At 28.4% G+C, this 13,258-nt stretch overlaps 1 protein-coding gene across 3 annotated transcripts in view; it reads right to left on the bottom strand.

The window, feature by feature from the left end:
- The window catches only part of Rcd6 (Reduction in Cnn dots 6), a 68,908-nt gene that overhangs the window by 41,920 nt on the left and 13,730 nt on the right, over positions 1-13,258 (bottom strand). For 2 of the 3 annotated variants that reach the window (XM_040712406.2, XM_071888565.1), the window contains exon 2: positions 7,921-8,132. The exons of the other annotated variant lie outside the window; for it this stretch is intronic. In XM_040712406.2, the coding sequence (XP_040568340.1) occupies positions 7,921-7,989 (69 nt within the window). In that variant the 5' untranslated portion in view covers positions 7,990-8,132. The remainder of the gene's footprint in view (positions 1-7,920; positions 8,133-13,258) is intronic. 3 annotated transcript variants of the gene reach the window in all.

Genomic DNA, 13,258 nt, shown 5'->3' with positions numbered 1-13,258 from the left:
GTAATTGGCCCAAAAAGAAAAAATGTCTCGTAAACAATTATTTTGCAGAGAAACAAGCCGATTACTAGTTGGACGGATTACAGAGATGGGAGCATCGCTCGGAGAAGTGTGGTGAGTTACAAGAAGACTATGGTGAAAAATAAAAGAACAAAGTAAAAAAAAATGTCTTGTATCTTTGTTTGGTCTACACTTTTCAAACCCCCCTCGTATATATACAAAGAGTCAAGCTGCAATACAATCATCGAACATTGAAAGTTGACTAATCAATTATTTAGAACATCAATAAATATGGATAATATTTTGTATCATGTCTGCTTAGAAATGAGTTGAGAATAATGTACACCTATATTGTTGAATGAGGGGAAGTTTCCCCATCTCTAAAAGTAACTAAAATGCACATAATTTTAGCCTTGGCTTAATGCAAGCTAATAATGTGAAATTTTGCGAAATTCTACGCATTTAAATAACTTTTTACACTTTCAGGGACCATAATAAATGGATAGAAATATTTATATAATTTAATTTTAATAACCATGAGTAAGTGAATTCTTGATTTTAAGTATATAGTAAATTGAAAGAATTAACAGTATTATGAATTAACATTAGTTGATATATACAAGATTTATAAATATCCATCAAAGTCATATTTGCAGTACAAACGTTTTGTATGAAGTTTTAAAATCAATGTAAGTCATCATTGCATCATACTTAAATGAAATACACTTATTTTGGACAACAAAAGGAATGAAAACTATGTTTCAAATGAAAAACACATTTATGTACTCATATGGTACATATATTTACTGAAATGACGACTTAACAATGGAAAAATGTTTTTGCTGTTTTTTTAAAGCAATAAGTGATAATTAATGTCTCCGAAATATGTCGCCAGTAGTAGTATTTATGCAACAAAGTAAGTAAGCACAAAGCCTTATATACATATATGTAAATAAATATAAGAGAGCTGACAACTGATTGAATTTTTAACCTGAAAGAAAGTGATAAAAAACCTGTCAAAATGTATATTATATTATTATTCAAGCATTATTATTCTAATTTTTGCCTTGTCACAAAGAGCACTTGGAAAGAGAAATTACGTGTTGCGTGCCTTCTTCTTAACATATAGGTACATCATACATAATTTATATTGTAGTAGCACTCTAAAGAATTGACATGACCCTAGTAGAGTGATTACTTTTTACTTCATCTCATCTCCACCTATTCCATTTCATAGAAAAATATATACTTCATGTCCAACAAAATGGCGTTTAAAGAAAATATATACTCTAGTGTTTAGACTAATAACAATATTTTTTCAGCCCTGGTCTGAAGTGAGTTTTTGTAGACCAATATTTCGATTGAGATCCAGTACCAAAATTTTATTTTTCCAGACCATAGAACAAAAACTAAATTTTAATATTTGAGCAATCTAGAGCAAATTTATTAACTGGACCGATCAAGACCGATTTTTCCCCCTAGACTAATTCAGCTAGTTTAAAAAAATTGTAACGGTCTCAGACCGGTACGGAATTTTTAAACTGGATGCCAACACTAATATTTAGGTAGGTGTATATAGTATATACCTACAAATACATACACACTTAATGACCTTTTTCAAGGACGTGTCCATGTTTATTATGTAATGTTTATGTAAGTATGAACAGATCTTATCCACTTCCGTTATGTAGCTTTTGCAACATAATAACGTCTCTGCATTATCTAGGCTATGTACTTACTGCCTACATATACACAATGACAGTCAAAATGAAGTGGGATTTGAATTTATGTAAGCCTATTCATTTATTCAACCCTCATTTCCGTCTGTCCCTCTGTTCGTCAATTATATTATATCTATTTTAATGCGAAGGAACGCTAATACATAAATGAAGTCAATTAGTAATTCAACAATTGAGGGATAAGACATTTTTAAATATACATATCTGATGTATATTTAAAAAATGTACAATAGTTGTAAAAAATAGGACTTTCCGGTATGCTAAATAAAAGAAACCGAAAATGAACATGGTCACCTTGACAATTTAAAGAATGTTTGAGAGGAAAGTAGCTCAGTATCCACAACGTTTAATTGTATTTACTGTAATCATCTATAGGAGGAAGAAAATAAACACAAATTCCATTCTAGGATATGAGTAGATATTAATACAATGTCGAACATCAATTCTACTCTTAGTTAGTCAAACAAGGGCTTGTACGTATAGCTCCACAACAAATCCTCAATGTTTTTCTCTAGTATCTATAAACTTATGTAATTATACTTAGATATTAACTCCAGAAGAACAAATAATAATTATAACAGCTTTGGAAAACAAAAACCTAGCCAAGTTACAACTAAATATTCATATTTTTTTACAATTATATACTTATGTATCGATTATGAAATATATGTGCATTATAAAAAGAAAAAAAAAACAATAATCATTTTTACAAAAATGAATTATTCCCAACTTTCCAAATGATATATTCTTCAAAGTTTTATTACCTAATACGCTTTGTTTACTTGTGTCGTTTATTTTTACCTCCTGTGCCTCGATGTATCTTTTGTGAATATTTGTGACATTTTTTGTTGCTTATAAGCAATGATACTACAAAAATATATACGTATAAAACAACAATGTATGTTGTCGTTTCCGCACCAATTCCAACGAAGAAGGAAAAAAATTCCACTTATGTATGATTTTCTTAAAGGCAACGTTTTCATCCGGCAAATACTCCTATTATTTTGAAGAAAAATTGGATCCAAAAACCACAAGTTTAATTTTTACATGCATGAATAATTGTACAACACATGCAAATAATTATTATCAAGTTCAATTGGTAGCTACCAAATCGTCACGCAATGTAATTTGAGAAAAATGATTTAGTGGTACTTTAACTAAAGAGTAAATAGATAAGAAAACTCAGGCAAGATTATTAAACATGCCTCAGATTTTGCTTGGTTTATGAAGGGCTTGTTAAGTCTATTCAAAGGCGTGGACTTGGATTGTCAAATTTGTTGAAAAGCTTGGACTTAGGACTTCAGAATCTAGGCTTGTTTTTGAAAATTATTTGAATAAGGGTAGTGAATAGTAAGGGGTTCAGACGTCTCCGTTTTTGCAGGTGTCGCGGAAATGTCTCCACTTTTAGTGGTATATTTTATAAGTTCTTTAGTTTAATAATGACGTCATACATTGAACAATTATTCTTAATAGTATTTATTGATCGTATCTACATATTTCCGTTTTAAGTATCTTGGTTCCGATGAGACGAAAGAGAGGGAAATTGAAGTATCCTAGAGATTCAAATTAGTGCATTCAGATTTTCGAACATGTAATCTTTTCCCGTATTTTGGTGCAGGAACAGTTTCCCTTTCTGCATTCAAATAATAGCAATTATGAATTATTATTGGCTTGTGTCCTTCAATCTTAATATTGAACATATCTACCAACTTAAAGCTTCGGCTTAAGAAATAAAGGTTTTAGCTCGATAAAACTTAGCTTGTTTACAATACTAACTCAGTTTTGTTAAAATATTTTCTTCAGGGGGATTCTATCAAGAACACTTAAAAAAGTAGGACTTTATTTATTAGAGAAGAGAAGTCTTAATGACATATACACATATTTAAAAAAATTAAAAAATAACTACATAAAGTGCCAATAACAATACAAGTTTACCTGGCCAAAAGACCATCAGAAACTTACAAGAAAATCAAATTATCATACAACATAATCAACCGTGAGATATTTGGACCAACTGGTCGCAAATTTGTTTTTTAATGATCCATTAATTGGTTCAAATGGAGTTTTTTTTATTAACGATAAGTAAACATTATTGTATCACAACTATTCAATCTATCTGACCTAGAAATGGCTTTTTTAGGTTCATATGCAATATACTACATTGTATGTTTAGTGATCATCAAAACGTAGAGAAAAATATTCTATTTTTCCTTTTTCTTTTTGTGCATTATGTAATATATCGTCGTGGTGTTGACATCTCGCTCTGAAGTATGAGTTCCCGCCTACTTTTGGTGATTTTTTTTAAAAATTGCATAGTAAAATAATAACACAAGTGTTTCAATATAAAATATATTTTCTTTTTTCAATGTTTTTCAAATGTGAAGGATTCTCCTTTCTAGAGTAGAATACATTTTCTCCCTCAAAAATTATATAAGAGGCATTTGATATCAACAAATGACTTTATTCAGTAGTACCATAAGTCTCGCTCCCACCTTCTTCTCGTACTCTACAAAATGCCCATAACTATGTATCTTTCCTTCTCGGGGAGAGACCGTGAATTGAAAATATGCACATAGAGTTGAAGATAATAACTCCTCCCTGATGTATTGTCCACTGAGCTACGTCACGTTGTTTGAATTACAGTTTCTACAATAGAACCATTCCGAAATAGAACAATATCCTCGTGAATGAGAAAAACCTCAGGACTATAAAAGTTTTACATAGCAATGCTTAGTATTACAATATTCATAACTTTTAAAATTTCAAGGTATTTTATTCAATTATTAGAGTCGCTAGATTTGACAAATTTTGCTCCTATATGGTAAAATAAAAAAAATAAAAAATTCATATACTTCGTATAACAAAAAAATGAAATCCATAATCAAGGGAACCAGGGTGAATAAAACTTGTTGGACTAGCTTAGTTTATGATGCCAAAGATATACTCCTGACAGTCACATTTACATATATTGCCAATTCATATTATAAGTTAATGTATTCGACATGTCAACCACTAAAGTAAGCAACAATGACTTTTCCCATACGACGAATTATCCTTCATTTCAGTACACAAATAATTCTCAATAACCCTTCGGAATAGGCACAAATCGCACATAAATTAACCAAAATTTATTGATAGAAAAAAAGGATGATAAATTGATTGATTTTATTTTAAATATTTATATATTAGGTCCAATATTAAATCAAATAAAGTTTTTGAATTATAGCTACAACTTTTGGGTATCTTAATTCATCCTAGAAATTGAAATATAAAATCAATAATTGACTCAAATATGTCTAAGATATATTGGACTCCATATTATATGAAGTAAAAAATAAATTAGGAATTTTGCCTTTTGCTAATATTTGTTCAAGATTGTTTTTTGTGTTGACAATCTTCTTCTTTTTTTTTTTTGGGGGTCAAATCACACCAGACTCTATGATATGATGAACAAAAACGAGATTGTTCTTCTCTAAAACCCCATAAATAGTATGTCGCTACATCATTACTTATTAGCAGAGGTAGAGACTCGAGACCTGCAAATTGATCTCAAGATCAAAGAATTGCGACTTGAATTGACTCAATAGACTGAGCTCAAAAAAAGCCTTAACACTATTGAACCTATATCATAATTATGGCCACGAAATAAGCTTAAAAGAGATCTGTGGACTTGTATTGAATACGTTAAAATATTTAAGAACTTGTGAGAAAGCACTTTTTCCACCTCTTCAAATTAGCACCCATAGATTATAGACCGTTCTTAATTGATTTTCAAGTGGAAATAATAAAACAAAAATCTGATTTATAAAAGTTCAAATTACTTGCCAATATATTCATTACCTTTGGAACAAAAATTTGGATTTTGGAAGATATACTTTTTTTAATTGCTTTATATTATGAATAAATATTACGATACAACTTAAAAAGATTTTTCGTCAAAAAAAGTTCGATTTTGATATATTATAATATAATTGACTTATTAATATTATTACATACAACGTTTTTTATAGTTTATTAATTAAATATTATATAAGAAAAGCTTAAAAGTTAAGCTAGAAGAAATCAAACTTTTTTTAAAGCAAATCTTTTGAAGTTATAGTATTATTTTCTTTAGTTTTTGCCATAATATGAAATAATTGAAAAAAATATAGAAAACTATAACCTTTCAAATAATAATATTCTTCAATTTATTGCGTATTTTATGATTAAACACATTTGTAGGAACTGTAATCCGATAATTTAAAAAATAATTTATCTTTCAAAAAAGCAATGCTTTTTATCACTTTTAATTATCTTCACTTTCATATAAAACTTATTATTTTACGTTGAAATATTTTCGTATTAAATAACAATAATAAATGTGAGTTTTACCTATAGCATAGCGTTTTTCAAGTAATTTAAATATTTATATATATATATATATAAAAGCTATAATATACTTATAAATGAAAAAGATCAAACCCACAAATAAAGTAAATTGTATAATGTGCATATATTGTAGGTATAGGAGTTGTCATTAAATTAAATTTGCATTCATTTTATAATTTTTAAAATAAAAATAAATAAAACAATACAAACATTCGATTAAGTTTATTTATACATCCGAGTATAATCACATATTTAAATATGAGAAAATAAATAAATTACAATTTTCCACGATGGAATTTGATTATTATGTAATAACTATTAATATATAAAAATAAAAGCACTTATAATATGTCAAAAATAATATTGACATATTTATTTATCAAATTGTATACAGAATGTAGGTAGATAAATAAAGCTGGTTGATTTGAAATGCATTCATTCCATGTAGTGATACTTCGGCATAGGCAAAATGTGACGAAAAATCACAGTTTTGAGATTAAAAAAGGAAAAAAGGTTGATACCTGTGCTTTCTTTTTTCTTTAATAGAAAGTAGTGGTGTTCACATCTCGCTCTGAATGATGAACTACCGACTACTTTTGATTTTTTTCTAAATACGTAAAATATAAAAAACAAATAAATGTGTGTTTGTTTGTCTGAAAAGGACTCATTTTTTACAATTAACGTGTGTAACTAAATCTGAGCTCCTCATGTAGTACTGTAATAGTACAAATAAGAAATAACGAACGTGACTTTTGATGAGCCTTAGCAAAGAAGGTGTGATATCAGCATTGTTGATATCGACCATCTTGTGGATAAAAAACAATCAAATTTTATTGAAATAAATACCCCTTTTTAATTAATATTCAGAAAAAATGGAATTATTACCGTTAATTTGGATGTTAAAATGGGACAAATAAATTAAAGGACTTAAATGTTTACTATCTATTAAAAACAAGACGCTATTATTTTTAGTGGACTAACTAATTCGGTCCTTTAAATACGTTCCATTTGGAACAACCTCATAAAACATAGGGTCTGGATCAGTTTTAAAGAAATATTTAGCTTAGAACAGTCTCAAAGAAACATTTGGTCTAAATTGGTTTGGATTGGTCTTACAACCCAATCGTTCTGGATTGGTCTCATTTAAAATTAAACGTTTTTGTTAAATTTTCGGAGTTTGTCCATTTTAATTACTTAATATATGGACTCAAGTAGGTTTATGATTGGATCTGTGACGTCAGTGAAAAAGACATCACATACCATAAATTTAATATTATAATTTATATCCCCATAAATTTATACTTTAATGTATTCAAAATAATAAGAATAGGCCAAAAAATTGGGAAAAGAAACAAAATTATAGTATTTCAAAACAAAGTTTTTCCTTTCTCCTTATGCCATCTTTCCTTTTTTGCTGAATTCCTTAAATAGTTACTAAATTATTCTTCTTCTATTATTTACTCGTATATTCAAGAAATAAAACTTTTACGTATTATGTACACAATTATAATCATATATTAAAAAGTCTAATTTACTTAGTTCATACTAACTTTGACGTGCCCAAAGACAAATATACATGTAATTATGAAAATAAGTCTACAAACACTATTTTTTTTTTTTTTTTTTTTTTGTATAAACAAATTATTTTGCAAGTAAGGAAAATAATTAAATAAAGAAAGTTCCAAGACAATTAATTATAATGAGGATAAACGTGCTTTATCAAGGTCATGCATACTGTTTAGAAGGCTGTATGTATATTGATATAAACATACTTGTGAATTTATTAATTATATGAATAAAGATCGTAATATCTTACCAGAGAAACGATCCCTGTCATTACGGCTCCAGTAAGGAGTGAACAGCAACAACATTTACTTAAATACATATTTTGACTTATAACTGTTCATCAAATGTACTTAAAATGAATGAATCGTCTATCGATAGAATTGAGTTATTAAATAGATAAGAGACTCAATATCATCCCATGATGGTCTTCCCTTCATGTACAATATCCATCCATTGTCGTCTCTGAAACAAAAAGTTGTTAAATTAGATTTATAGGAATAGTGTCAAGAAGATTTTTATCATTTTGGGCGTATCCAATCATTAATTTATTATTTACGTCGACTACATTCATTATAAATAAAATATAGAGATCATGGATAAACGTATTGATTAACAAGTAGAACTGCCTTAAGAGAGTTTAAGAAAAGAAAACATATTCAGAGCTTGGAGCAATACATCCTTATAGATACAGAGTTGTCATAATTCAGTTAATAAAATAAGGACAACGTATTCAAGGTTCCTAAATGTGAATGGAAAATCAATTGTCATAAAGAATATAGTTTTTATAGTTTTAAAATTACATAAAAGTAACATAGAAACATTCTGAAATGTTCATGTGCACATTCTTTGCAAATAATCTGTACAACAACAAAAAAAAGGAAAAAAGAGGAAAATGAATATGGGAAATTTTTGTCATTACTTATATCTTTTTATAGTAGATTTTCCCACAGAAATTGTTTGGTGTGACAAAGTAAATGCTTTACAGAAATACTTACATAGATGTATATACTTAAAAGTAAAATCAAAATGATTTTCTACAAAATATTGGAATATGTGTATACGTATCATAACACATGCATTTTTATTCAAGACTGATTTTATGTTGACACACTACAATGTCGTATACATGTAGGAGTTATACATTTTTCAACTTAAAACGTACTTTTAATCATAACTGCAACCATTTTAAACACAAGTTATTAATGAATTAGTTTGGTTGATTATATTAATATTGTGTGGACTTCTATTTTCTCCAAGAGTTCGGACCAAAGTAAGATAGAGGGAATCGAAGGAAGATACTTCTAACTTAGTCATCCATATCAAGAATGCTCGAATTCAGAATTCCGTATTCTACAAGAGACGACATGATTAAAATTAATCACAACTATCTCTGTTTAAACTTCGTATGACGTCATTGTTCTTGGAAATACATATGATGTCAATTTATAAACATTGTATCTATAAAATTGTTATAGACCGAATTTTTTCTTTGGACTGATCTAAACCAAATTTTTCTGAGACTGGCCCAGACCGAGCTTTTTTGTTGGACCGAATTATTTCGATCCAACAAAAATATAGCAGTCTTGTTTCGGTCTAGTATTTCCAGATCGAACCCCAACATTAGTAGTCAACCTGGCAATTTGAAGAACGTTTGAAAGGAGAGCAGCTTAGCTCTTAAAATTAGATTATGCAATCAGTTATGAGAGAAAAGAAATAAACATAAATCTTACTATGACTCTAGCAAGGATATAGGTAAAAATTACTACGATGTCGATCAACAATTCAACTCTAAGTTAGTCCAACAAGAATTTACACTTATGTTTAACTCCCCAACGAATTTTTCGAAACGTCTTTAATGAGCACCACACACTCGTAATTATACTTTATACTTGGATTTTCTTTCTTTAACAATTAAAAAATAATGATACCAGCTTTGGAAAATAAAAAACCCTCTCAAGGTTGAAACTACAAAAAGTCTGGCACTCGTCTAACATCATATTTTTTACTACCACAATATATACCAAGCATTTATTGAAAATCCAATCATTTAATTATTATTTTCACAAGTACTAAAACATATCCACTTGAGGTTGCAACTTGTAAACATATTCTACAATCTGCTCGTACAAGTTACAACTTGTACGACATCGCAAATTCTACATGAAATATTCATATGGTTGAAATAGGACGTTGTATTTGTGACTCTACTCCTGAGTTCACTTTTGGACTGTGATGCCCAGTTTGAGAAACGCTACATTAATCCATTGTTCACTACGCCTTACTTTCAATTTGAATGAAAAACACCCTTTGATCACTTTATACATATATAGTACATAATATGTACAAAAGGTAGGGTTGGATTTACATTAGGGCGGAACACTTCGTTTGAATATATCCATACATAGTATGTACAAACAAAAACCAATATCTTTATTGCGGCATTTTCTTCCTTAGATTAGAAATATTATGTATATTACGAACATTTTCTCGCAGTAATACAAAAAACTATTCCCTAACAAAATACGATGCCAGGAATACAATAATATATAATTTTGATGCTAAGATCTTTTTATTCCACAACACATGTAGGTACTACAAACAACGCTATGGTATGTTACATTTGTCAATTATTAATCAAATCTAAACGTTTTATAGGTACATTATGTAGAAATATATAGTGTTGAGAGTCGATCCAACCCCGATTTTTCCTTCCTTCGGTCTTTGCTGATTTTATCTAGACCAATTTGAACTGATATTTATTCCAGACTGTAATCTACCAGTTACCAAACCTTAATTGTTTTCAAATCGTGGACCGTTTTATGAGTCTCAATCTATAGACCGATTTTCTCTTTATCCTGTTGCATGAGTTGTAAAAATTGGATTTACACAGCACAATTAACTTTATATAAACTTATTGTTACGATGTTCACAATTTTGAAGCACATATGAAGTCATCAATAAAATTAGTCTAGACCAAGTTTTCAATGAGACTCTTCAAGACCAATTTTTTACGACTGATCCAGATAAAACTTTTTTTAAAAACCAAAATAGTTGGCTCCACTAAAAATCAAAACGGTCTCCGACCAGTCTAGGATTTTCAAGACCAAAACCCCACACTAAATATATATGTATATACACTATAACTTAAATAATATTTCATCATTTAACAAGCATCTCTTAATGATATTAGTAGAACTACAAAGGTTTTGTTCATTTGTTGTTCTTCTTCTAAACATATATGTATATGTATAATTATTTTTAGAAAAAAAAAAACATAAATTGACAAATATAATTTTTTTATATAGGAAATACCAGATGTTTTAAAGTATTTCTTTAATGGACAACACGAAATTAATGGTGGAAATTAAGACACTTTTGATGTCGACCATCAAGTACATAAGATAATGCAAGTCATTAAATAAGCATAAATAAATATATTGACAGAATTATAAATCTATAGACTTTATGTATATCTACTAGTGTTAGGTTTGAGTCTGCAAATCCTCGACCCTGCCTGAGCAGCGTTATGACTTTTAGTAGACCGAATCAATTTGTTCTATAGATTGAAATCGAAAAATTGTGTCCAAAATTTGAATACAAGTAAACTCTCAGATTGCGGTCGGACCGAAATACCGATCTATACAAATCAATTAAAACAGAACTTGAAAAAAAAATTCGCCATTTGACATAGTCTCAACACAAATATTTTACATACTATGTTTCCACTTCACACATATTAATGAATCCAAGAAGATTTAATGAATACAAACAAATTTGAACTCGGGTACACTTCCTTAAAATCAGTCCATTGTCTAAGACATGCTTATTTGAGATCAACGATTAATATCTTTTATATTATATAAAGTTGTTATTTGAATGACAAACTCTATAAAAAACAACTTGAAACACTCCTTTAATGTCTTAAAAGTAAATATTTAGCAATTGCATTTATAGGAGAATATTTCTTTTTTTCAAACCCACGCTTATATTAAGGACGAAGAATTGAAACGAGAAGAACAATGTAAATGGGATTCAAATACCAAATCGCTATGTTTTCTCCATATTTAATCTACTAATCTTTGCAATCTTTAAATCAAAGAATCAAATGTCCTAGGTTCAATTCCTTATTTTATATCTGATTGGTTATAATTATCATTTTGTATGAGGTCTTGTTCTTTATCCTTTTCAATTTCGATCTTATATTATTTTCAAAATTTTCTTTGATTTTATTAGAAAAAAAACTCAGCAATAAAGTTTTTTACTGGTGTTACTGATTGGTTAGTGAACCAAAATTGACGCCAAGTTGGAGATACATTCATGAAATAGTTAATTTAAAAAAAAGACAATTTTTCAAAAGAAAAACTTGGGGAAACTTCACCTAATGGCTTAAAATTTTTTGCATATATTAAAGGAAACTAAGGTTTTTAAACTTATAAAATTTGATTATTAATGCCTATTCCAAGATGTCCGACTTTCAAAATCATGAAGCATTGTGAAATTGATGAATGTAATTGAAACAAACTAATTTTCCTAAAAAGTTTAACCATATTTTATATGAAATCAATCAATCCTGAGGAAACATTGTTAAGGTATAGAAATCTTCCCACTTTTATAAATTTTATTTTGAAATGCTCCATTCTGCAAGAAAAAGAGTTTATTTGTAGTATAAATGAGTAATAGATTTAACCCTCTTATAAAAATATATTATATTTCTGGAGGGTCTAACTCAGTAGCAATATTACTTTGATTGCAATTCTTTTATGAAAAGGTTGAGAAAAGGATATACAAAAATGCAAAGGTTACCTATTTATTTATCGATCTGCATCATTTGATGGCAAACTGCCATAAAAAAATAATTTTACACTTCGCCTTCCCATAATTTATTGATATTTAGTATTAATACGTATGAATTAAGATCTACAGAAACTATATTTTTTTGCAATCAAATTATCAATTCTCGAAATATGAATTGTTATATTCCTACAAATTGTGGTGCATACAGATTTTCCGAATAAATGCTTTAATTTGAAAAGTAAAAAATATTTAGATAGTGCAAAAACACATACTTTATTTTATAGTATGTACTTCTTGACTAAGCCTTTTTAAAAGTAATAACCCTATGATTTGATATTTAACCTTGATTTTGATGGGATGGAACAAGGTTCAAAGTTTTGTTGATACAAATATTAATTTTGTGAGTAAGTACAAAAATTTGGTTAGAGTACTGTATTTGTTTTGGAGGTTCTTAGAAAAAACCTTCAAATGAGTAGGACTCTTCTTATGCCGTTATGAACAGTTTTATAATTTTTAATTAATATTATTTTGTTAAAAACGGCAAAGGATGAGTTGTATTCAATGAAAAATGATTTCATTTGATGTAAAATTGTCTAAATAAGAAATAATCAAAAAAAATTAACAAATTTTTATGTTTGCCATTTTCAAAAATGCTTAAAGGGTCCATTTATTCAAGATATATGTATAAAGATTAATCATCCATTAAATAGCATCTTCTCTCTTAAACGAGCCCCTCCTTATTTCATTGTGTGTCCACCCCAAAATTGTTGATCCTCCGATTATATGTATATTAG

The sequence above is a fragment of the Lepeophtheirus salmonis genome, chromosome 5, assembly GCF_016086655.4.
Source record: "Lepeophtheirus salmonis chromosome 5, UVic_Lsal_1.4, whole genome shotgun sequence".
NCBI classification, from domain to species: domain Eukaryota; kingdom Metazoa; phylum Arthropoda; class Copepoda; order Siphonostomatoida; family Caligidae; genus Lepeophtheirus; species Lepeophtheirus salmonis.
Note: the sequence above shows the minus strand (reverse complement) of the source record. Positions and strands in the feature narration are given on the sequence as shown.